At 52.6% G+C, this 23679-nt stretch overlaps 9 protein-coding genes across 9 annotated transcripts; 6 read left to right on the top strand and 3 right to left on the bottom strand.

The window, feature by feature from the left end:
* Window positions 1–681: 681 nt before the first annotated feature.
* On the top strand, window positions 682–2811 carry BDV17DRAFT_270351 (AP-1 complex subunit mu). Its single transcript, XM_073758676.1, has 5 exons — window positions 682–944; window positions 1030–1158; window positions 1384–1613; window positions 1692–2553; window positions 2633–2811. The coding sequence occupies exons 1-5, from the start codon at window positions 906–908 to the stop codon at window positions 2711–2713; spliced, it is 1341 nt and encodes a 446-aa protein (XP_073612879.1). The 5' UTR covers window positions 682–905; the 3' UTR covers window positions 2714–2811.
* A 418-nt stretch (window positions 2812–3229) lies between these two features.
* BDV17DRAFT_270352 (Rag GTPase GTR1) lies at window positions 3230–4776 on the bottom strand. The gene is made up of 2 exons (XM_073758677.1): window positions 4409–4776; window positions 3230–4330 (listed from the first exon to the last, which is right to left on the bottom strand). Exons 1-2 carry the CDS (start codon window positions 4600–4602, stop codon window positions 3526–3528), a joined length of 999 nt encoding a protein of 332 aa, XP_073612880.1. The 5' UTR covers window positions 4603–4776; the 3' UTR covers window positions 3230–3525.
* A 145-nt stretch (window positions 4777–4921) lies between these two features.
* BDV17DRAFT_270360 (URC4/urg3 family protein) lies at window positions 4922–7766 on the bottom strand. Its single transcript, XM_073758678.1, has 4 exons — window positions 6685–7766; window positions 6121–6610; window positions 5476–6068; window positions 4922–5413 (listed from the first exon to the last, which is right to left on the bottom strand). Exons 1-4 carry the CDS (start codon window positions 7024–7026, stop codon window positions 5330–5332), a joined length of 1509 nt encoding a protein of 502 aa, XP_073612881.1. The 5' UTR covers window positions 7027–7766; the 3' UTR covers window positions 4922–5329.
* A 1757-nt stretch (window positions 7767–9523) lies between these two features.
* BDV17DRAFT_270362 (UBA/TS-N domain protein) lies at window positions 9524–12817 on the top strand. The gene is made up of 3 exons (XM_073758679.1): window positions 9524–9662; window positions 9718–12358; window positions 12429–12817. The coding sequence occupies exons 2-3, from the start codon at window positions 9749–9751 to the stop codon at window positions 12528–12530; spliced, it is 2712 nt and encodes a 903-aa protein (XP_073612882.1). The 5' UTR covers window positions 9524–9662; window positions 9718–9748; the 3' UTR covers window positions 12531–12817.
* A 13-nt stretch (window positions 12818–12830) lies between these two features.
* trm61 (tRNA 1-methyladenosine methyltransferase subunit GCD14) lies at window positions 12831–14432 on the bottom strand. Its single transcript, XM_073754661.1, has one exon. It carries the CDS (start codon window positions 14375–14377, stop codon window positions 12854–12856), a length of 1524 nt encoding a protein of 507 aa, XP_073612883.1. The 5' UTR covers window positions 14378–14432; the 3' UTR covers window positions 12831–12853.
* Window positions 14433–14660: 228 nt separating this feature from the next.
* BDV17DRAFT_160574 (cysteine--tRNA ligase) lies at window positions 14661–17909 on the top strand. The gene is made up of 2 exons (XM_073754662.1): window positions 14661–15117; window positions 15169–17909. Exons 1-2 carry the CDS (start codon window positions 14719–14721, stop codon window positions 17263–17265), a joined length of 2496 nt encoding a protein of 831 aa, XP_073612884.1. The 5' UTR covers window positions 14661–14718; the 3' UTR covers window positions 17266–17909.
* On the top strand, window positions 17558–19390 carry BDV17DRAFT_160579 (NAD(P)H-dependent flavin oxidoreductase). Its single transcript, XM_073754664.1, has 4 exons — window positions 17558–17891; window positions 17944–18026; window positions 18098–18829; window positions 18898–19390. Exons 1-4 carry the CDS (start codon window positions 17849–17851, stop codon window positions 19039–19041), a joined length of 1002 nt encoding a protein of 333 aa, XP_073612885.1. The 5' UTR covers window positions 17558–17848; the 3' UTR covers window positions 19042–19390.
* BDV17DRAFT_160576 (uncharacterized protein) lies at window positions 19391–21457 on the top strand. Its single transcript, XM_073754663.1, has one exon. It carries the CDS (start codon window positions 19739–19741, stop codon window positions 21173–21175), a length of 1437 nt encoding a protein of 478 aa, XP_073612886.1. The 5' UTR covers window positions 19391–19738; the 3' UTR covers window positions 21176–21457.
* Window positions 21458–21868: 411 nt separating this feature from the next.
* On the top strand, window positions 21869–23675 carry BDV17DRAFT_270366 (H3 histone acetyltransferase RTT109). Its single transcript, XM_073758680.1, has one exon. The coding sequence runs from the start codon at window positions 21938–21940 to the stop codon at window positions 23537–23539; it is 1602 nt and encodes a 533-aa protein (XP_073612887.1). The 5' UTR covers window positions 21869–21937; the 3' UTR covers window positions 23540–23675.
* Window positions 23676–23679: the final 4 nt, after the last annotated feature.

Below are 23679 nucleotides of genomic sequence, written 5' to 3' on the forward strand. Positions count from 1 at the left end.
CAGCCCCAGAGCCAGGCCCCCTCAGGAACTTCTGTTCTGAGCTAGGGTACTGCGTTCGCCACCATGGTTTCTGTCGGAGACGTTGGCTCCACGCTTGACGTGACCATTCTGGAGGGAACTCGGGCGAGGTCCAGGGCCCTGTCCATGACTTGTGGTGGAAGAGGGAGCCGTGACTGTCTGGCGAAGAGGTCCGTGTTGGTTCAGGCGGTTGGGTTGTTATCCTGCCCGGTAGACAGAAAATTTGATGACCAGAAATCCGTGAGCATACTGGCTGAGTTTTATCCGGGCCTGTGAGCAATTGGAAACGGTTCTAACTGGAATTGAATCAGCGTGAACCCTCTGGCTTGAGAGGCTCGCCAAGGACTAAATTATAGTTCCACTCCACGTGCCATCTATAACTGCCCACGCAGTAGCTAATGATATATAAGTGTTAATTTATAAAGTCAGAGTATAGGACAATCAAAAAGACTATAGATTGTACCTGGTAAGCCTTCATATTACTTCCATACAGGCCAGAGGGTGCATTTAGAGGACCCGGCGGGCAGTGATGATTGCAGAGTGTATCAGCGGCTATGCCGAAAGCAGCAAGACTAACTTTAACAGGAAATGTACTCCTGTGCCCGCAGTGTACACTCCGTGGATGCTCCAAGACGGGCTCCTCCAGGACCCTACAGGCTAAGGCTTAGTTCCAGAAAGTCCAAGTCCAGCTACGCAATCCCGCCCAGAACCTCGACCCTCTTCTACCTGAGCGACTCTCAATATTCAAGAAATCGGCCGCCGCCGCGCCGAGCGTGCTCCCTACACCACCTCCCCTCCGTTAGTCGACTCGGTTGTGGTTTCGCTGGCCTGAACTCAAGAGCTCCTGACCTCCGCCTTCTCCTCGTCCACACACCCCGTCCTCCGCAATGGCGTCGGCGCTTTTCTTCCTCGACCTGAAGGGCAAGGTATGTTGCTCTAGCTTCGACTCCGCTTAGCACCCCAATTGCAGCCGCAATCTGTTGTCCTCGTGCTGACCGACCTCGTTCCTAGACCCTTCTAGCCCGAAACTACCGCGGAGACATTCCCATGTCCGCCGTCGAGAACTTCCCTATCCTCCTCAGTGATGCTGAAGAAGAAAGCTCCGCTGTACCGCCCTGTTTCTCTCACGAAGGAATCAATGTATGTGTGCCGAATGCTTGGTTTGCGACGCCGCCTGGCCGGCTGGCTCCTGACGTGTCGCGCTCCCCGCCGCTCGCTCCCCGCAACCCGCATTGTTGGATTCTGACTTCGTGCATGCTTCGCCCGACACTTCTGAATGGTTTGCGGGGAGCTTTGCGTTGAAGCAGACATAAAGGCAGCTGAGGATCTATTTATGTGGTGTCTGTGCTAATTGTTGCTGCTCAGTATCTCTACATCCGTCACAGTAACCTCTACATCCTCGCCTTGACCAAGAAAAACACCAATGCGACAGAAATCCTCCTCTTCCTCCACAAGATCGTGGAGGTCTTCACAGAGTACTTCAAGGTACTTGAGGAGGAGAGTATCCGGGATAACTTTGTCATTATCTATGAGTTGCTCGATGAGATGATGGACTTTGGATACCCCCAGACGACCGAGAGCAAGATCTTACAAGAGTATGCTTGTCTCTTCCCCACCTCAATCAATGCTATGAAAGCGAATGTAGGCCAGAGCTAATCGTTGACCCTGTCTAGATACATCACACAAGAATCACACAAGCTAGAAGTGCAAGCACGCCCGCCTATCGCCGTCACAAACGCCGTCTCCTGGCGCAGCGAGGGCATCCGGTACCGCAAGAACGAAGTCTTCCTCGACGTCGTCGAATCACTCAACCTCCTCGTCTCCGCAAACGGCAACGTCCTACGCTCAGAGATTCTCGGCGCGATCAAAATGAAATGTTACCTCAGCGGAATGCCTGAGCTCCGCCTCGGCCTAAACGACAAAGTCATGTTCGAGACAACGGGGCGCGCAACGCGCGGCAAGGCCGTCGAGATGGAAGACGTCAAATTCCACCAATGTGTGCGATTGTCAAGATTCGAAAACGACCGCACAATCAGCTTTATCCCGCCAGACGGCGAATTCGAGCTCATGAGCTACCGACTCAACACACAAGTCAAGCCGCTCATCTGGGTCGAATGTCTCGTTGAATCCCACTCCGGCTCGCGAATGGAGTACATGCTCAAAGCCAAAGCGCAGTTCAAACGCCGCAGCACAGCCAACAACGTCGAGATCATTGTCCCCGTTCCCGACGACGCGGACTCCCCACGCTTCCGCACGAATATCGGTACAGTTCACTATGCGCCTGAGCAGTCTGCCATTGTCTGGAAGATCAAACAGTTTGGCGGCGGGAAGGAGTTCCTCATGCGTGCTGAGCTGGGCCTGCCCTCTGTTAAGGGCGACGATGAGCTCGGTGGTGGTATGACGGGTGGATTCGGGGGTAGTATGGGTGGGACTATGCAGGGGAAAGCAAAGCGGCCGATTAATGTCAAGTTTGAGATTCCTTATTTCACAACCAGTGGGATCCAGGTGAGGTATTTGAAGATCACGGAGCCGAAGGTTTGTCTATCCCTCCCCCTCTTCCCTTCCTTTCCTTTCCAGTCCTTGTCGGCAGCGAAGCTAATTATGTCGTTCCCAGTTACAATACCCATCCCTGCCCTGGGTCCGGTACATCACGCAGTCTGGGGACATCGCAATGCGGATGCCTGATGTACAATGATCACTGTCTATTAGCTTTCTCTTGTCAATTCTTTAACCTCTTCTTCCTTTCCTTGCATCGTATATGCGTTATACAGTACAGTACCTAGTCAGTTGAACTCAATAGATGGATTTTACCTTTTCTTTTCTCTTCTCCTTTGTTTCCCTCGTTCCGATCGTAGCTCTATCACATTCATTGCGTGTTAAGTCTCCGTTCCAATCTCGAGATGTAGGATGGAGCATCTAGGCAACCCAACCTAGGAGGGCGGGATATAAGTTGAAGTATCGAGGATGGTGCGGGCATAGATGCTCGACGGTATTATTGCCCTGCACTGCACTGCACTGTACTGCAGGGAGTGTGGCTGGAAGGCTGAGGATATAAATACAACTAGTTCGCTGGCTTGCTACTGTTTGAAGTATACACCTATATTGAATGGTCGCTGGGGGGAGCTACATGTGTACGTGACTTATGGACATACTATGATATATGTACTACGTCGAGCGAATAGATGCCTAAGTAGAGGCATTTGGAACGGGATCTTGAAGGTTTGTTTGGTATTGCATACATACATACATACATACATACATACATACATAATGTTACATGTACTTCCCGTACTCGGCGAGACTGGGAGAGGGGACAGGACAGGATGGACGGGGATGGGTATCTCAAAACGGTCGCTTGGCTTAACTGAGTCATATTGGTGGTTGGGTAAATAGATAGGAAGATGGATGGTTTCCTAGAGTCGGGTTAAAAGGGCTCGAAGCCCCTTCTGATGCGAGGAATAGGCAATGGATTATTGCTGTTACGGGTGCTTGTGGAATGCATTAGCTTTAGTTGCTATTCGACTCGTCCGGAGACGTCACTGCAGGTAATGGGAAGCCGTCGCCATGCACGGCCCCGGCCGCTTTCGAGAAGCCCTCTCTGGCAAGCATGGTGTTGAGCACGGCGCAGTTATACGCTGCCTCACCCGGAGGTACGACGATAAAGATATAAGTGTTGTCCGTGAAGCGTCCAAGAAAGACGTTAAACTGCGGTGTTTTGGTATGCATGACGACGAAGCCAGCCGAGGCAGGTGTTGTATGCGTGTTGCGGGCCGCGCAGTGCTTGAAGGCTTTCATGATATTTGAGAGCCGCTCATGGCGGTCGTAGATGGGGTTGAGGTCGCCGATCTCAGAGGAGACCGAAGTGACGGTTAGGAAAGTAGAGCGCTCGAAGAGAATCACTTCCTCGGCATCGATGCGCATAGCGAAGGCATGCAGGAACCGCTCGATGACGGTGAGGTTGGGTATGAGTTTGTGCACTATCCCCGCCCACGCTTTGTATAATGATTGGTCCCAGATGCTGCTTCCGAATGTGTCGATGATGAAGTGTTCTGTGCGGCTCCGGATGAGGGCGGAACGTTCGTCGTAGATCCGTTGGCGATGCTCGGCCTGGATGAGATCGAGCTTGTGGACGAGGCAGAAGACGTAGGCGTGCGGGCTGTATTCTCGTAGAGCGGAGATTATGGCGCTGTATGTATCCAGGTCGCGTTCGACTTCGCGCGACTCAATGTCGAAGACGTATATTAGAACTGCGACGTCGGAGAAGATGTTCCCGCGTTGCGAGGCGAGGTAAGTTTCCATGAAGGCATCTTGTCTGTACGATGGATGCAATTAGTCGGAGGTCTCCAAGAGCATATATATAATCAATTCATAAAACAGAGGTAACACTCACCCTCCGCAATCCCAGAGATTCAAGGTCAAGTTCCCCATAAACTTGACATGACTATGCTCAACGTCAATCGTCGCCCCAAGCCGCCGTACGTCTTTCGCAACATAATTGCTGAATATGATCGATCGCATAGACGACTTCCCCGAGCCACTCTTGCCCATCAAGAGGACCTTTCTCTTCTTCTTGCGGCCGTCCATCGCTATCTAGTTCGACGATATGACGACGCTCGTATCAGCCCGTACCCCGCATATGCCGTCCAAGAGGGAAGCACTCGTATGGCGCTGGGTTCAGCATTCGACTTTCCGTGCTCTCATTGAAGTGTGCCCAAGGCTGATTGGGAATGTAAGGACTCGGTAATGCGGAGGGCGTACGCAGTAATTCTGGCTTACATGAGGTTGGAGCGAATCACTGGAGGACTCTTGCCATATCGTCACGTGCGGCGCAACTATGTTCCGATGTGTCACGTGTGACTACGACATACATACGGAGGGAGACGTTCGTCTAGAGCACTCAGAAGACGGAGGAATAAAAAAAAATTTATTGGTTGGAACGCTATAGTATCTAATGACTATAGCTCTGTTTTGGTGGAACACCCCCGCCTCAGTCCGAAAGTAACCAAAATAGCCCTCGTGTCTCGCTCCTCAAGATATACACCTCAGTGTACAAGAAAGAGATTCGCCTGATGACAAATATCTACACAAATTGTGCACAAAAGAAATCGAAAGATAAACGAAGATGAAGTGGGGAATATGGAAAGAAACGAGGTGAAGAAGAAGGGAAGAGTAAATGGAGAATAGAAAGAGTACACATGGACCATGGTCGTTAAACTTCGTAAAATGAACCCCAGCTTCTAAACATCACGCTGGCGGTGTCTGGTATCTAAACAGAAGTTCGGCAGAATCGAATGAGGTGCACAAATGATGATTAAAATACGGTACCATCGGAGCGAATCATGATAGGCGGCTCTTTCGTGTTGGGCCTCGACACTTCGGCGATTTCGCGACCACCCTTTACATTATCAGTTAGTATTGCGGAAGGATTCAAGGATGGAATTTAGAGTTTCAACGAACCTTCCATGTGCCGGCTTCGAGCATCTGGGCCAGGGTCAATTGGTCCTCTCCCATAAGCCCTAATTGTCCGTTGACTTCCTCCAGGAGGTCATCCAAAAAACCGACAGTGAGTGCTCGCCACTCTACTACCACATCATCATCGGTCGAGAAAAGAGGAACAACTTCGACGCTAGGCTGCCCCTTGATTTGGGCGTTGTCTCTGTAGGCAGCAAGACCCCGCTCGAGGTCAGCCGGCTTAAGTGTCATTAAACCAAGGTCGATCAAAAGTCCGCCGTTTCGGTACTCGGGAAGTCCGGTAAGAAGTTCACTGCCGGCAAAATGGATCTTCATCAACTTCGACATTGGGACCATGATCGAGTAACACAGCCATTGTGTAAGCTTGTGGAAAGGAATGATGCCTTCCCATGGCTGGGCTGGGGGCGATCGAGGAAGGTCAGAGCATGGCCAGGCATCTCCAATGCTCAACCCATCGACCTTTGTGCGGGACGGAGGCCAGATCGAGGCAAAGCCATCCATGAGAACCGCCCATAATGTGGTAATAGGAACAATCGGCACGGACGAGGCTAATGTTGATGGATGTGAAAGTAGGTAGTCTAACAAAGTTAGTTGAAGATCAACAAAGCCGGGCGCACTTGGCAGCCTTACCAAGCATGTTTCCTGGCCTTGCATCGACGCCAAAAAAGTCTTGGTGGTTCAGTGCATCCGAGAGCCTGATCAGAAGCCCAGCGCGACCGTCGATGCCAGCGAGCGGGTTGCTGTCCGAGTGTTGGAATCCCTTGGCTAACAGTTGAACGGTGATTTTCTTCAGCCCTGCTCCATCGACTTGACAAGGCTCCGTCGGATCACTGCTGAAAAGACCGCTCTTGAACATCTCGAGGGTGGCTACCGCTAGGCCTTCGCTGCGCGAGTAGATTCTACCGGACTCCTTGGACTTGTAAGACCATTTGTTCCCCGCACCGGCATCCAAAAGCACCGATACCACGAAGAGATCGATCAGTCGCCGGGTACGCTCCGAGGCATCGATTGTGCTGGGCCACGACTGGAGCAGTTGGTTGACACGGGGCCTTCCACCCACATCAAAATGTTGCCAACGGCCATGAGGGGGAATTGACTTATAATCGGGAGCGTAGTCTCTCTGTTGCAGGGTAGGACTTATAAGCGCGACCGAAGAGGGGAAGAAAAATGGTTGTTGAGGAGGGGTAAGCTCACCTTGATGATAGAACACACGTAAGATGCCGTTTCAGCGAACTTTGTCATGTCAACATCGAAGTGATTGAGCGCATTCCTTTTCGCCTTCCGAAGAATAACGTGCGATCGTTGTCGAACAGCGTGAATACTGCGCAGGTAGGCTGCTGGATCTAGGGCTGGGTCGGGTGGGCCTGCGATGGCCAGCTCAGGGATGGACGAAGGCAGAGCGCTTCCCTTGTAGCCGGGCGATTTCAACGAGGCACTGGAAGTCCGAGCGCTGTTGACAGATACGAAGGAATCACGATCATCTTTTTCCGTCGCTTGGACCGAATTCTTGGAGTCCTTGCGCTTGAAGATACCCATGGCGGAGGCGAGGGATGGGCCAGAGCCAAAGAGCGACGGCGAGAATTGGTGGTGCGATAAAGAGGGGAAGGACAATAGATTGTTTTGTCCTGAAGAAGAGCTAAAGGGAGCAGCCGGGGGGGTTAGTGGGCGTGGTTCAGAGGTTGTCGACTCACAACAGCAGACTCAGGATCAGATAGGAGAGGGGAGGGGAGATAGGTACATAAAAGATGATGATGATCTGCAGAACTGCCCGCTAGGTGCAATCCTCTCAGATTTCTTTTTCTGGTGTGGCTTCGGAGAATTTTTAAGTGTTTCCCATGCTCTGGCCGGGGACTGTTTGAGAGCTGTCCCTTTTTCACAGGGAGAGAGAAAACATCAGAAGCGCACGAAGGGTCCAAAAGTATGGGAGGGAGCAGGAGGAGCAGGAGCACGGGTGAAGGTGGTCCTGGTGGTGGTACCTGAGCAGCAACAAATCGTGGCAGAAGCCGGAGCGGGGCGGTCGGGACCAGACTGGAGGGGGAGGAGCAGAGGGCGAATTAAGAGAACATGATCGGGGCAAAAAGGAGTTCGCGCAAGGTCCAGCGGTCGTCAAGAGCGTCGTGGAACTGGTCGCTAGCACAGTTGCTAGTGGCCGGGCTGGTTATAAATCGGCGACTGGTCGAGCCTCGGAGTCGGGAGGTGGAGATCTTGGAAGCCTAGCTGCGTGTTATTACTGTTAGCGTAATGAATGATACTTGCAGGTCACAATGGCAGTGAAATTATGCTGTAACCTGGTACCATGATGTTACAACGGCTCTGGCCAGACAGAGGAAAAACCCCGATATTTTCTATAATTATTTACATATTATTGCTGCTCTGCCTATAGTGAAGCGGAATATCTCCCCACCGGCACATGTCATCATGCAAGGAACGGGAGATGAGGGTTCTATACCATGTCCTTAGCATCCTGTGTTAATATCCACTTATACAGGAACAAAGTCACAGACACTGCAATCCTGGAAACCGTCATTATTAGCCCTGACTTGGGTATCAGTATGTATCATATCAAATCAGCCAGGAACGAAAAAATGCCTCGTGAAAAGTTCAACACCGTGGGCCCACCCCAGCTCCAGTCCGGAACTTTGTACCGTCGACAGCGGGCCATAACAACAAAAGGTACCCGACGATGACATGCCATTATATTGGAAACTATATTGGCTTTATTATTGATATTGCTTGCTTTTTTTCCACCAGATATTTGCTTTTCCTCCTGTACCTGATTGACCCCGGGCCGTTATCCCACCCGTCTATACATCGACGCGCTGAGCGGACCGCTAATGCGGGAGAGGATGCCCTGGCCATACTGCTGGGTCAGCAAAAGTGGTTTCATGTTTAAAGTTTTCCTCAGCAAGCCAGTCAGATTGCGGGAAATGCGCAAATGTCCGTGGAGTGTTGGCCCTAGCTGCGCGCTAAGGACAATGGTCTGCCTTGTCCCCACTGTTACGGACCAGCCCTCCGCGACCTCCGCGGCCATTTAGCCCTTAACAGTATCAAAACGGACAGCAAGGCTCATCTCTGACAAGCGACGATGTCCTTGTTTCAGAACGAGCTCTCAGATTACATCATTGTTGGGCATGCTCGAGACGCGTATCTTGACAGAGCACTGCATGCTCAGAACGAACGTCTATCCGAACGCCCTACCATATATCACCCCGTAATACCCCGGGCATGATAGAGTTCGGGCACCATCTCAGCGTTTCCTCGGTACGCAATCCTAATCCCGTATCCTTGCTCTCAGCCCGTCTTATCCCTGAAGGTCATACTTCAAATGGAGGTTCTTCGGGACCTGTAGATACTCCGTAGGTTCAGCCTCCGTTGAGTGTTGAGGTTAATGCCCGACAAGTGGCTTGAAAAGCTCACACTGTTCCACTCGTAGTATGATTAAAGGGCTGTCATCCACGATCCAGAAGGGTCGGTGCTCGGTCCACCTTCATCAGAATCCAGACTGACTCTCAAACAGCAGGACGTGCTCCACTATCTGCGAGACCGTTAACGACTCGACCATCGCCGTTTAGGGCTCTCTGAGGCTCGAGCTTCTCTCCAATTCAACCCTAGGCCTGGCGCGACAACTACAGATGTTAGAAGTTTGCGGAGTACGAGGCAAGGCTACAAGGCCCAGGTCTTGAGGACTGAATCTGCTGGTCTTGTGTCGGACCAGACGCCTCACATCGGATCGGCATCCTATCAGTAATCTTCCCATTTCGTTTGCGGAAATGACTGATTGGCTGCCTAATAGTACCGTAGTCGGGCGAGACCTGTCCGACATATTGGAAGAATCTAGCGCGTGTTTCGAGTTGAAGGTTCCTTGGGAACTTTTGAGTTCTCACAGTCCAAACTCAAATATCCAGAACATACGACACATAATAACACGTGACAAAGCAGACTTGCAAGGAGACGATAATGAAAGCGGTAAAGGGTATTCGGCAGAATGCTATCTATCGCTGGGGCGGTCACGCTCACGAGCCACATAACCACCATGACACTCTAGGGAAACAATCGATACCTGACTCCAGCGTTTATGGATTCCCTCTTTATTGAACTGGTCTTTGTAATGCTGTCTTCCTATACATAGATTGTATGTCATTTCTTCGCGCCAACAAAATCGAGAATTGGTGGTGAGCCGAAATTGAGTATTCCTTGACCTGTCCAAGTGCCTAATTGTTCAGACAGACCTTCAGCTACCCTCTCCGAACTACTCACGATGGATGACCTGGATGGTCTCAGTTGGAGTCCAAGCTCGCCTAATGACAACCGCAAGCCTCCGCCGATGAGCTCCGGTCTTTTCCCTCCAACTGCCATACGCAATGACACCTCGGGCCGATCTACACCCCTCTCTGCTTCCTCCGGACGATCGAATCCCCCGTCGAAACCCGCGACTCCCAGCGGCGACAGTTTTGCAAACCTAGTATCATTCGGGTCCTCAAATGCCAACAAAAATCTTTCTCTTGTTGAACAACAGCAGCGGTTACAAGAGGAGAAGGCCAGGAAAGAAGCGGAGAATCGTGCAAGGTTCGAAACACAGTATGGAGGGCAAAACACACAATTCTGGGATCAGTTAGAGAAAGGAGGCAGTAACAATCCGTTCGCATCAAGCGCGGCACCTCCACGGCAGGGCGCTGCGTCTCCGGATGAGGACGATCTTCTTGCTGCCTTCAATGCCTCGGCCCCCGTCGATGCATCTACTCACTTCCCCGTTCCGAGCCCTAGCCCCTCTCTGCAAGTACCAACCAGCAGGTCGCAGAGCGCCAACGCACCGAGTCCTTTGCAGCAGAATAATGACATGGCTTTTCCCGACGATGATGATCCGTTTGGCCTCAATCAATTGAAGCCCAAGTGGCAACCTGCGCCCCAACCTTCTCAAACCGACGACGATGACTTCTTGGGCTTGCTGGGCAAGCCTGTATCCGAGCTCCCACCACCTGCGCCCCCGAAGGAATCACCTAGAGCTGAAACCCCAGAGCGGGCTTCTCCCAGGCCAGCGAACGGAGTGGATCGTGCCATTGCAGAACTAGTCGACATGGGATTTCCAGCGGACAAAGCGAGCCAGGCCTTGAGTATGACGTCGTCTGGCACGGATGTGCAGGCGGCCGTCGGTCTGCTTCTTACTCAAGCCCACGAAGAGTCCCGCCAAAGATCACAGAATAGATCAACCCCGACCGATCGGCGCCCGAATCATTCCGCTCAAAGTCGCGACATGGCCCAGAGGCCGGACCGTGACATGCCTTCTTGGATGCAGCCCGAACGCTCGCAGACACCAAGAAGCCGTAATGAGACCCGGTCACCTGCATCTGCAGAGATGGACCCAGGGCAGATCGCTGCAAACTTTGGTACCAATTTCCTCAAGACGGCAAACTCGCTCTGGAAAACTGGCAGCAAGAAGTTTCAACAAGCAGTTAATGAGTTCAATGCGGACCACGATCCAAGTCAGCCGAAGTGGATGAGAGAGGCTTCTACTCCTGAAGCTCGCCCCAGAGAACGCTCTCAGCCTCAACCTCAACCTCAAGCAGCCCGCAGCGACATCACAGACGAGGCTCTTTTGCTCGAGTCAGGTGGTCGTCCACAGCCGACTCGCAAGCTTTCGCGCATGAACGAGGGTCCACCTGCTCGTCCAGAAAGTCATCCTCGACGACAAGAGAGTCCTTTCAGCGAGCAGCGTACGCAACAACCTGCTTTCATGCGACAGCAACCAACACCGGAACCGCGAGATACAAGGTCCCGCTTATCGAAATTTGCAGTGGAAGAGCAGTCCGCCCAGGCATATGTTAGTCCCGCACGAAGGAAACGGCCTGTGGCACCGGCGTCTCCAGCTCAGAATCAGGGCATCGATCTGTTTGATTCAGATGCCCCCAAGCCCGCCGCGAGACCAACTCCTCCGCCGACAACGGCCCGCCCTCCGCGAGCATCACCCTCCACTGCATCCTTACCCACGCGACCTAAAGCCCCGCCTCGAGCCATACCTCAAATCCCGAGCAATGTGCTTTCATCTATGCACGCCCAACGAGAAAAAGCAGCGGAAGCTTACAAAAGAGGCGACTACGGTGCTGCTCACGAGGCCTTCACAGCCGCTATCAATGCTCTACCGGACAAGCATCCCATCGTCATCATTATCCGTAGCAACCGCGCGATAACAGCTTTGAAGGTCGGCGAGCCTAAAGTGGCAATCAGCGACGCAGATTCCATCTTAGAACTGATTGGACCAGCAAAGGGAGAGTCGGAAAGCATTGATCTTTGCAACGGCGAGCCCCACAAACCGATGAAAGACTTTTACGGCAAAGCCTTAATCCGCAAGGCAGAAGCGCTAGAACAACTGGAGAAATGGGCCGACGCCGCAGGAATCTGGAAACTAGCTGTGGAGGCAGGCCATGGCGGAAGCACAAGTATCCAAGGCCGCAACCGCTGCGAGAAAGCAGCCGGTATCAGCAAGCCAGCGCCTAAACCGTCAGCCCCTGCAAGACGGCCGCCCGCCCCGGCCCCTAAGAAGAAGCCAGCGTCCGCCTTAGACGACTTGACAGGAGCGCCGTCTGCGTCAAACTCAGCATCATCGTTCGAGGCCGTCCACCGTCTCCGCGCCGCTAACCAGGCTGCTGAGCGTAACGACGAGGAGAAATTTGCTCTGACGGACAGTGTCGATGCACGGTTGGCAGCATGGAAGGGTGGGAAGCAAGACAATCTTCGCGCGCTCCTGGCCAGTTTGGATACCGTGCTGTGGCCCGAGGCTAATTGGAAGAAGATCAACATGTCCGAGCTGATCATGCCCAGCAAGGTCAAGATTCAGTATATGAAGGGGATCGCTAAGGTGCATCCTGACAAGGTACGTTCCTGATACCCTACCCTCTTACCTTACTGTGTGGGAAACGAACCGTGGCTGACACATTACCTAGATCCCAACCGACGCCACAACAGAGCAACGCATGATCTCCAGTGCTGTGTTTGGCGTGTTGAACGAGGCCTGGGACAAGTTTAAAGTGGAGAACAATCTCTAAACTTCTACCGACCTACTCTCCTTGTTTGTGCTTTTAAGCTAAGCATTCAGCTACCGTTGGACTCGCCTTTACCTTCCTTGCTTATTTTGACGACATTGGCATCCGGGATGCCGTTGCAACATGTGACTGTGCCGTACTCCGTCATGGTACTCCGTATTTGATGAGATATCCCACTTGACATCCATGCTGTATATAGATAGATCTATTTTGCGATTTCAGATGCCCTATATTATATTTTCCTTCATGCAAATCCGTATCGCCAATTCCAGATATCATACCTAATGCCATATTGTTATCGTACAAAAGAATGGACTCGATCAAGTCTATTTATTGCTCCCCTTCTCCTCCTCCCTCCGCGCCTTATTCTCCCGCTTCATCTGCCGCCGGCTCTTCGCCTTAGCAGGCTCTTTTAACTCCTCGTCTACGTTCTGGCTGGGCCACTTCTCGGCACATTTTCTTTCCTCCTCTTCGTTCCACTCGCGCGGTAAGATAGCGAAGACGAGGTAGCTTGTATGTGTCTTCAGGTCTGGCTCGGAGCGGTGCACGAGGCGGCCTTGCGCGTAGCTGGGGACGTTGGAGATGTCCGTTGAGGGTGTGAATGTAGGCATTTCCGCGGTTGATTTTGACGATGGTTCATTTCCGTATTTGTTCTCAGTCTCCTCACCATCTTGCTCCCGTTGTTGCCCCAACTGTTCCCGGAACCGAATCGAACGCTCCTCGACAACGCGCATCTTCAAAACTGCGTCCTCGACGTTCCGCGGGAAAACATTCGCCCCACGAACACCCTCGAATTCAAGCCCCGTTTTCTCGCGCTTAACTTCTATCCGTTTATGCTGGAGCTCGACCATCGAGATATGCAGCCAGCCGTTCTGGCGCATCGCGCTGATCGTGCGCTGCACTTGTTCCATGCATGGCGAGAAGGTGCAGATGTGGACGGAGGAGGTAGGGTCTAGTGGTGACTCGGCGCCGTCCGGGGGGTTGCGGACGAGGTGTTTAAGCGCGAGCCAGGGGGCCGGAAGGTCGAGGAAGACGGCGTTCGCTTTGGGTGATGTTTTCGGGTTGTCGTTAGTGTCGTTAAGCAGAAATCCGTCCTGGTAGACGTCGCGGTGGGTTACGTGGACGAGGCCGTCGAGGCCGTGCTCGGATACCTCGTCGCGGATCTTAGCTGCGCGCTGCGCGTGGAATTCGAAACTGCATACTTTGCCTAGGCGGCGGCGGCGTTTGGGTGGCGGGGTGTTGGTGTTGTCGGTGCTTGTGCTTGTGGTTTGGTATCCGTTGAAGACGGCGCGGGCGGCTGCATGGGTGAACGAGCCGCTTCCAGCACCGGCCTCGATGAGCGTTGAGCCTGGGCGCACGCCGAGCCGGTGCAGGACGTAGCTGTAGTCTGGGGTGTAGACGACCTGGGTGCGGTGCGGGAGAGAGGCGGTCCAGAGTTCTGGTGTCGGGCAGAGGATATGGAGGAAGCCGGAGGATGCTGCGACGGGCGCCTCGGGTGTAGGTCTGCTGCTTTCGGCGTCGGCGTCTTCGCCACCGGGAGTGCCCGCGTTACTGGATGAGTCGAGTTGGTTTGCTTTGCGCTTTTTGAGCTGGCGCGCGGGGAGGGCGCGGCCTCGGGAGCCCGTGTCGACTTTGGATGCTGTGATTTGGGAGCCCCATGGTTTATCAAAGAGGGTACTGTGTGGGAATGAGCCGAACCGGGTGTTCGTGACATTTCCTTCCTTGTAGCCTAGGTTTTGTTCGTCATGGAGTCGGAGGACGGCCGGGATGGTATTGTCTCGGCGGAGATGGAGGAGGGCGAGCTGGTCCAGTTGGGAGTGGGCGGTCGGGGTTAAGAACGGAGAGGGCATCTTGGGCAGTTGCGATAGCGTGTTTACAGCAGAGATGTTCCCCAAGACACGTTTGGGGCTATATCGAAGCTCTACTTGCTCTTGCGATGACCATCTCAAAAGATCTAGACGGAATCTTCTTTGCTAAGCCCTTTTGGGGCGGCAGTTAGGGCTCAGGGTCGGGATCGAGGATAGCTCGTAATTAGTTTCTGATTGGAGAAGATACTCACCGCCCCCTGTCATTGTCCTGGATTTCTTATTCCTCAGGCCGCAATCAAGGATGACTCTTTGGAGCGTTCAACCCCTCTATTATTGCTCAGGCCCTTGATATCCCCCACTCTTTTACTTCTTCCTCCTTCTTGATGCCCCTCCTTCCCCTCCGGCATCTTTCCCTTCTTTCAATCCTCCGAAACCCGCGGCCGCTCCTTTCCTCTCAGGTCTTGCAATTTTCTAAGAGATTCATGGCTACCGCGCGCGAGCAGCCAGCATGGCGCCAGCCGACTGCTCATCCTGAAGCGCAATCGCGTCTTCCGTCCTTGAAGGTCTACAATTCGCTCACAAAGTCCAAGACGCCATTTATTCCCATTGATCCTCAAGGCAAGAAGGTGGGATGGTACGCGTGCGGGCCGACAGTATACGATGATGCGCATCTGGGGCATGCTAGGAACTATGTCAGCACTGACATTATCCGGCGTATTATGCGGGATTACTTCAAGTTTGACGTGCACTTTGTTATGAATATTACCGATGTTGATGATAAGGTTTACTGCCTCGCTTGATAATTGGTGGGTATTGGTCTAATAGGCGTGCAGATTATCCTCCGAGCTCGACAACAGCACCTGTTTACGAGATTCGTCACCACACACCCTACGATCAACGACGAGGTTCTTGATGTTGTGAAGAAGGCGTATACAGCTTATCTGAAGAAGAACCTGCCACTAATGAGCCCCGACCTTCCTCCGTCAGAGTACCCGAAGGAGGTGGAGAAGGTGTATGCGACTATACTGAGTGGGGGACCTTTACCAGGGAACGAGAAGGCGGGTGATGATGAAGCCAAGGTCAAGATGCACATTAAGACTGTGCTGTCAGCAGCGAATGTTATCGCCGAGGCAGAGAAGAATACCGCTCAAGGAACTTTCCCGGAGCGGTTCTACACCGATGCACAAGACCTCCTACTCCCATACCTGGATGCCCTCGAGGGATCTTCGATAGATGCGGACGATCATTCAATCTTTACGAAGTTGACGCGGAAGTACGAGGACCGATTTATGAAGGACATGGATGACTTGAACGTGCTTCGACCGGACGAGTTGACTAGAGTGACCGAGTATGGCAAGGAAATTGCTGACTTTGTGGAAAGAATCGTGGAGAACAAGTTTGGTTACGTCTCAGCCGATGGATCAGTGTACTTTGACATTGATGCCTTCGAAGCAGCGGGCTTCCCTTACGCACGCCTTGAGCCCTGGAACCGTTCGGACAACAAGCTGCTCGCCGAAGGAGAAGGTTCACTGGCAAACAAGGCTACAGAGAAGCGCTCCAAGTCTGACTTTGCGCTCTGGAAGTCTTCGAAGCCTGGTGAGCCGAGCTGGTCAAGCTCCTGGGGTCGAGGCCGGCCTGGATGGCACATTGAATGTTCCGCAATGGCGTCTGCCCGTCTCGGCAAGCAAATGGACATCCACTCTGGTGGCATCGACCTTGCTTTCCCCCATCACGATAACGAATTGGCGCAGAGTGAGGCGTACTGGCACTCGCACGACGACCAATGGGTCAATTACTTCCTGCACATGGGTCATTTGTCCATTCAGGGGTCCAAGATGTCGAAATCCCTGAAGAACTTCACAACCATCCGTGAGGCCCTGGAACGGAAGGAATGGACGCCGCGTAACTTAAGAATTGTATTCCTGCTTGGTGGGTGGAAAGACGGTGTGGAGATTACAGACGACCTAGTCAGTGCTGGTAACTCGTGGGAGGACAAGTTGAACAACTTCTTCATCAGGGTGAAAGACCCTGCTGCGATGCAGGGATCAAGCACAGATTCCTCTCTTGCCGATGCATTGGAGGCAGCCAAAACCGCCGCGCACGAGCAGCTTTCCGACTCGTTCAACACTCCTGGCATGATGAGCACTATCTCCGAGCTCATTACCAAATACAACAGTGCCGATAAATCCACGCTGAACCCGAAGGACGTTGAGGCAACTGCTCGCTGGGTGACTTTCATGGTCAACATGCTCGGCCTTAACGGCCAGACACCTGTCAACAGCCAAGAGATTGGCTGGAGTGGCATCGATGTCCCTGAAGAGGCCAAGCCGTTCTTGTACCCGCTCTCGACTATGCGTGATTCTCTTCGACAGGCTGCGCGGGCCAAGACACTCAACACGGACGAGATTTCGAAGATCGTCGAGCGAGGAACCGTGCCAGACACCGCGACCCCCGCGACCCAGCCCTACGCTACCGTGGTGACCGACTTCCGCACCAAAGTATCTTCGCTTCAAGACTCCTCAGACATCGGAAAGGAAGTCCTCGCCCTCTGCGACCGCGTCCGCGACGTCGATCTCTTCGACATTGGTATTTACCTCGAAGACCGCGAGAACCTTCCCGCCATTGTCCGCCCAGTCAGCCGCGATCTCATCCAAGCGCGCGAGGAGAAGGCTGCGCAAGCCCTCCAGAAACAACGCGAGAAGGAAGCGAAAGAGAAGGAAGCACTGAAGAAGTTGGAGAAGGGCAAACTCAGCCACCTGGAAATGTTTCGGACGAACGAGTACAGCGCGTGGGATGGAGAGGGACTCCCGACCCACGACGCCGCGGGCGAGGAGATTGCTAAGAGTCGGGCGAAGAAGCTTCGCAAGGACTGGGAGCGACAGAAGAAGCTCCATGAGACGTGGCTTGCCAGCCAGCAGGGCAGTAAATGATGGGTTTGTTGGATCAGATAGAAAAGTTCGGGCTCTCATCTATAGTATAGCATAGACGGCGTTACCATATCCAGGGTAGCATATTAGGTTATTTTGAACACATGAGTCTAGTCTTCTCTCTGTTTATCCCCATCTTTTACTTCGGTTGATTCGGATGCATACAGTCAAGTGGACAGCGTCGATCACATGCCAATGCCACTGTAGAGCGTCGTTTCAACGAAGTCAGCTCAAGCTTGTCATCAACCAGAGACCTTCTCACAATCCCCAGAATGATCTTTGAAAGGTAATGAAACTCTTAAACAACTGCCAATAACAGTCCGACTCCCCGCGACCGACTGTCAGACAAATCAACGTGGTCGGGCCGACCCCCATCCAGCAACCTCGGCAACTCGTTCCCCTCAGTCGCAGCAGAGGTCCGCGGTACTTCCATTCCTGCCTTTGTCTGCTGCTTATATTGCTTTTCATACTGCGACTGTCTCCATATTTCTCGACTGCTTCAAGATTTCTGCGAGCGTTCAGTTTCACTCTGTCTTTTCCACTCCACCTCTAGTTATCGCTGTCTCCGCCCCCTTATACTTGCATCATGGGCTTCAACACAGCTTTGACCCGCGCGCTTGGGATTCGAGGTAAGTCTACCCCCCTCTTTCGGCTTACGACAAGCAGACACTTACGGATCAGTCCCCGTCGTCCAGGGAGGCATGCAATGGGTCGGATATGCTGAACTCGCCGCCGCCGTCAGCAACGCAGGTGGTCTCGGAATCGTACGTTGCGACAACACAACCCCCGAACAGCCCCCGACACTGAAGACCGAAGAAACTAATGATGTCAACAGCTCACTGCCCTCACCCAACCAACCCCAGAAGACCTGCGCAAAGAGATCCGCAAATGCCGCAACATGACTAAGAACCCCTTCGGCGTGAACCTAACCCTCCTGCCTGCCCTCGTCCCACCCGACTACGGCGCCTACGCACAAGTCATCATCGACGAGGGGATCAAGATCGTCGAGACAGCGGGTAACAACCCAGGCCCTGTAATCAAGCAGCTCAAGGCCGCGAACATTATAATCCTGCACAAGTGCACGACCATCCGGCACGCCAAGTCCGCCGTGAAGCTCGGCGTTGATTTCCTCTCTATCGACGGCTTCGAGTGCGCGGGACATGTGGGCGAGACTGATATCACGAACTTCATCTTGCTCAGTCGTGCGAGACAGGAACTCGGCGGTGTGCCGTTTATTGCGTCCGGTGGGTTTGCGGATGGGTATGGGCTTGCTGCGGCTGTGGCGTTGGGCGCTGAGGGGATCAATATGGGGACGCGGTTCATGTGTACGGTTGAAGCGCCGATTCATCAGAAGGTGAAGCAGGCGATTGTGGATGCCGAGGAAACGGACACGGCGCTTGTGATGAGGCGGTGGAAGAACACCACACGACTGTTTGCGAACGAGGTCACGAAGGCGGCGCTCAAGGTGGAAAAAGAGAGTAAGACCGGGGAGTTTGCGGACATTGCGCCGTTCGTTAGTGGGAAGCGCGGGAGAGAAGTCTTCCTGAATGGAGATATTAACTTTGGTGTACGTCCCTCTTCCCCAACTTCTTGTTCCAAACACGAACGAAGCCGCTAACGTGTGGTGTTTTGCAGGTCTGGACAGCCGGGCAGGTAATCGGGCTCATCAAGGACATCCCTACGTGCAGGGAACTCATTGCGCGGATTGAGAAAGAGGCAGTCGAGACGATGAGCAGGTCTCAGTCGTTGTACACGGCAACTCCGCAAAGCAAGCTCTGATTGTTTTCTTGTATCTAGAGCTAGACTCAGACTCGTTCATTTGATACAATATTATGCGGTTACTACTGGGTAGTAGATTCTCCCTGCCGTATCCCTTGCGGACTTGCGAAGGGATGCCAACTTCGCTAGTTGTACCTGCATGATAGGTCAGACCTCGGAGCTACATCTTGTCTGCACCGCTCGTGTTCTTCAAGGGCAGCTCGTAGCTCCTTGCATGGCACGAGCAACTTTGTTCGCCTCGAGCAGCCCTTGCATTGGGTCGTGCGGATCTCAATTATTGAAACAACAACACGTCTAGCGACTTCCAGGTAACATATAGACATGGGATTGAGGTCAATAGGTCAGCTCAAAACTTTGGGACGGTGATGAAGAATAGACCGGCCACTATCAATAGTCATAGTTTGAGCCGCCAATCCTATCATCTCAACATCACAAGTCATCGAGGGCGTAGCTTTAGCTTTCAGTCCTGCACCTGCCCTGCTCATGCAATTCAATGCAATGCACCAGCTAACCCTAAGCAAAGTAAACTCAGGGAATTGAGGCCATCGCGCAGCATGAAATTAAAGTATGGATTCTATATAAGACATCAAATCTCTCTGTCTTACCTATACCCTCCCTCCCTCCGTCGACCTCCCCATCCTTCTCTCTCTCTCTCTCTCCATGTACATTGCCTTACCAATCTCCAGGCCTTGAAGCAATGGCCTTGCCGGCTTTGCCTGATTCCTCTTCCTCACCTTTTACCTCATCACCATCGTCATTGTTGACGTGTCTTCCGATTTCCTTCTCATCGCTTTTTCTTTCTTGTGCTGGTATACATCGGAGATGCAAGAATAGGAGCAGGAAAGGACGGCATAATGACAGCCCTAACTCCACAACAAACAGTGAGAAGGACCGCTGCAGCCATATACCTGCAACAACATGCATATGTACATGTACATATGCCTCTCCGACACGGATTTCCACAAACCCAACATCAGCCGAAACATCAGTCGAAACATCAGCCGAAGCCGAGAAAGACCTCAACCCCGAATCTCCCATTCAAAACAAAAACACAAACACAAACCCCAACCCCAACCCAAACACAATCTCCATAACACAAACAACATCCATCCGCATCGTCGACTCTGACATCAGCACGCGGACAAGCTCCGACTACGACTCTACTATATCCCGAGACGCAGAGTCAGACTCCGACTCAGACGGGTACTCGGTGTCGGATTATGAGTGTCATTGCGAGAATGTTGCTGAGCAAGGGCATGTTTATGAGAACGAGGACGAAGATAAACAGTGCTTGTCCTTCTCAAACAGACCACTCCCCCCTCTCCCAACAAGCCGCAAAACAGCCGAAATCAAAATGCGCTTGATTGAGGAGACGATTCCGGAGGAGGACGAGGACGAGTATCTTGCGCAGCAACAACTCGAAAAACAAGAGAAAGAAAAGGAGCAGCGAGAGAAGAAACACAAGCGCACGACAAGCCGGCGCAAATCAATGATCGAGCTGCTGAATCTCTCGTCTCCAACATCGGCTGGTACTAGTGCTGGATCTCGGCCGGGTCTCTCGGTTTCCTTCTCGCATTTGCATTTCCGGTTTCCGTTGCCGATTGCTTGGACGCAGGACGGTGGTTCCAGCACAAGCAGCAGTGCCGAGAAGGAGAATGGGAGCAATACCTTCGAGAAGAGGAGGCCCATGTCGATGTCTGCATTGGGGTCAGGGTCAGGATTCGGTCAAACAAGTGATTTCGCATTGGCTACTACCTCGACATCACGAGAGTCAGACCTCGGAATCGGCTCGAGAGCAGACTTCCTCGAGGGCTTCCAGTTCCAAACCCTACCTAAAGCCCTAATAAGCCCACGCCAACAATCAACCATCTCCGAGTCTGCTCCGAGCCCAATCGTCCCGATTTCCAGTCCAGGCAAAACCATATCCACATCATCATCAAAATCACTATCAACACCATCTAAATCAACACCATCCCCCCGAACAAAAAAAGAACGCCGCATGGGCACGGTTCTTTTCCCGCCGTCGCCGCTGGCTATGCTCTCCCGTTCGAATATCGACATTGCTGTTCGAGACGGACATGGAGAGGTAGATGGAAATACGATTACCGGTAAGTCTCAGTCTCTTTTTTGCTAGGCAAGGCGTCTGGAGTCTTGGTTTGCAATTGGATTTGGGCATTGACCTTGGGATTGAACTTGAACTTGGGTTGGCGGTTTCTACATAGGGGATTGTCTGGGGTAGCTTGGTTTTGAGGGTTTTTCTTTTCTTTTCTTAGCATCGGGAGCCGGGTGTGTATAATTATCAACCTATGTTTTATTAATTGTGTTGAACCGGGAGAGTTGGGGAAAGGGGGGAACTTGGATAGAGGACTTGATTGGGTTTATACTTGGTGTGTACTATATGATGGATACGGTGTACTATACATACAGTCTCTTGATTTAATGCGGGACGATATTATATAATAGAGTGCATGGGTATCACGTATCATTCTCTCACTTCGGACTCTGCGCTTCAGCTTCTGGTTTCTGGTTGGGACTTCTTAATTAGCAATGTAGTGAATCTCTATGGAGCAAGACTTTGAGTACGGAAATTTAAGGGTTCGAATGTAGAGATCTTTTGGGATGAGTAGCGTGTGTTCAGGTACAGTGTCCTATGTAGCAAGAATATATCAAAATATACAGCCCGAAGATTGAGCCTGGAATAAACGAAGAGATGAGCAGAATCACAGAACCTGGAGGCTGGAAACACAAGGCCAGGGCACGTGACACTCCCGTGAAAAAGAGCTCCTTGACGGGGGGCAAAGGAGTCAACTTTTAGTACAGAAAAATGAGAGAAAAGAGCATTGATACCCAACACAACTGTTGAAAGCTGATCTCGGAGTCCCAAGGACAGGCGGCGATGTCCAAGGTCGGCGTGGAACTGGGAGATCTGTTAGCCAAGGTGCTCCCGACCGATGTAAAGGTCACCATCCGCCATGTCTCATCCACTCCCGCGGCCACAACTGCCCTCTTCGCTCCATCCCCAGGCGAGCAGCTAGAGCCCACGTTCTGCGAGAACCATTTCCTCTCTGCGTCTGTGACTCCGACCGACAAGAGCGATGGCGATGGCCCGGAGATCATCATCTTCGGCATCGAGGTGTTAGTCTACACTACAGCTCACCTGACCATCATCTTCGTCTCAAAGGCGGATTCAACCGGCCACCTGCATCTCCTCAATGCTGCGCCGAAGAGCTCGATTCTCAGGGAAATTACCAACAGTTTTCTCTCTTTCCTCGTACAGACTCACCAGCGACCCGGGGTGCGACTGGTCGTGTCTCTTTTCGCCCGGTCTCAGAATCAGTACCTGTTCCCAGGGAGCATCGAGATTCCCGAAAAGCATGTCCTTGACGACCGCGGGCTCATCAAATGGTGGTGCCGCGCTCTGGACCCCATCCTCCGCAAGTATGAGCCTGAGTCTGGATCTCAAGAGCAGGAGAAAAAGCACGAGGAGTCTGCACATAGCTCTGCCACAGCATACCTCATCGTGCCCGGCTGCGACAGGTTCGAGACTAGGGGGTTTTTTCCACCTACAGCAAAGTCAGACGATAAGGACCGCCCGCGCTGGCTGAACGCTTACCCTCTCCGTCAGCTGTGTAGCAAGCCTGATGCGCCGCCGCGGTCCTTAGTTCCAAGGTTTCCAGATGATCCCAAGACGCGCTTCCTGATTGATTTGGATGATGAACTTCCGGATCCGGAGAGTCAGACGAGTGAAAGCGCCGAGAGCGCCGGGCAGTGGAGGAGTGTGAAGTCTTTAGAACAGTTTTGGGAGATGATGTCTTTTCGCCAGGAGTGTTCCGCAGGGAGACTGGTTGGGTTTCTGTGGCTGGTTATCAATCCTCCTGGTGTGGTGAACACGAATCCGATGTTAAGTACCAAGGCCGGTCTTACTGAGGTCAAGGACGCCCCCGGAACAGAAACAGAGTCTGCTTCAAATGCCCCGGTCAGCTCAGAACAAGTGCAGACTACGGGAGCTGGAAAAGAAAGCGACGACACGACAGCTCCTGCAGCAAGCGAGCAGGCAAAGTCCCAGCAGGCAAACGATGGCAGTGCATTTTCCTGGCCGCAGGCCTCGCGAGGACATGCAGTATTAAGTGAAGAGGACTACAAGGCCGCAACAAACTTCCTCCTTGGACAGGACTTTTCCGACGAGGAGGTCTCGTTTGCGAGCACGAAAGCGTTCAACGACAAGGTCGCTGCTCTTGCTGACGAGCTATGGGTTGGTCAACTGGTTGTGGGGAAGAACGCCGAGGAGAAGTCTACAGCCTCAGCACCAGCGCTGACTCCAATAACCAACACCTTGTTAGTCCGGAAACGAAAGAAGGATGAAGGCGCAATAGCGGAATCAGACCAGGCTCTGGGTGGACCTTCACAACCTCAGCCTCAATCTCAACCTCAGCCAGCACAGGACGCTGGAGTCAATGTTTTGCAGGCAAATTTGATACGGAAGAAGAAGAAGACCTGACGCAGTTGAATGATAATAATGATAACGAATTGATTCAAATGTACTGTACAATATCAAGCTTGGCAATACAAAGTCTGGAAGATCTGGAGCTAAGCCTAGCGGAGACAGATAGTAGGATAGCTATGCTTCGTCCGGCTAGT

This window comes from Aspergillus undulatus (genome assembly GCF_047715775.1).
Source record: "Aspergillus undulatus strain CBS 261.88 unplaced genomic scaffold BDV17scaffold_46, whole genome shotgun sequence".
Taxonomy (NCBI): Eukaryota; Fungi; Ascomycota; class Eurotiomycetes; order Eurotiales; family Aspergillaceae; genus Aspergillus; species Aspergillus undulatus.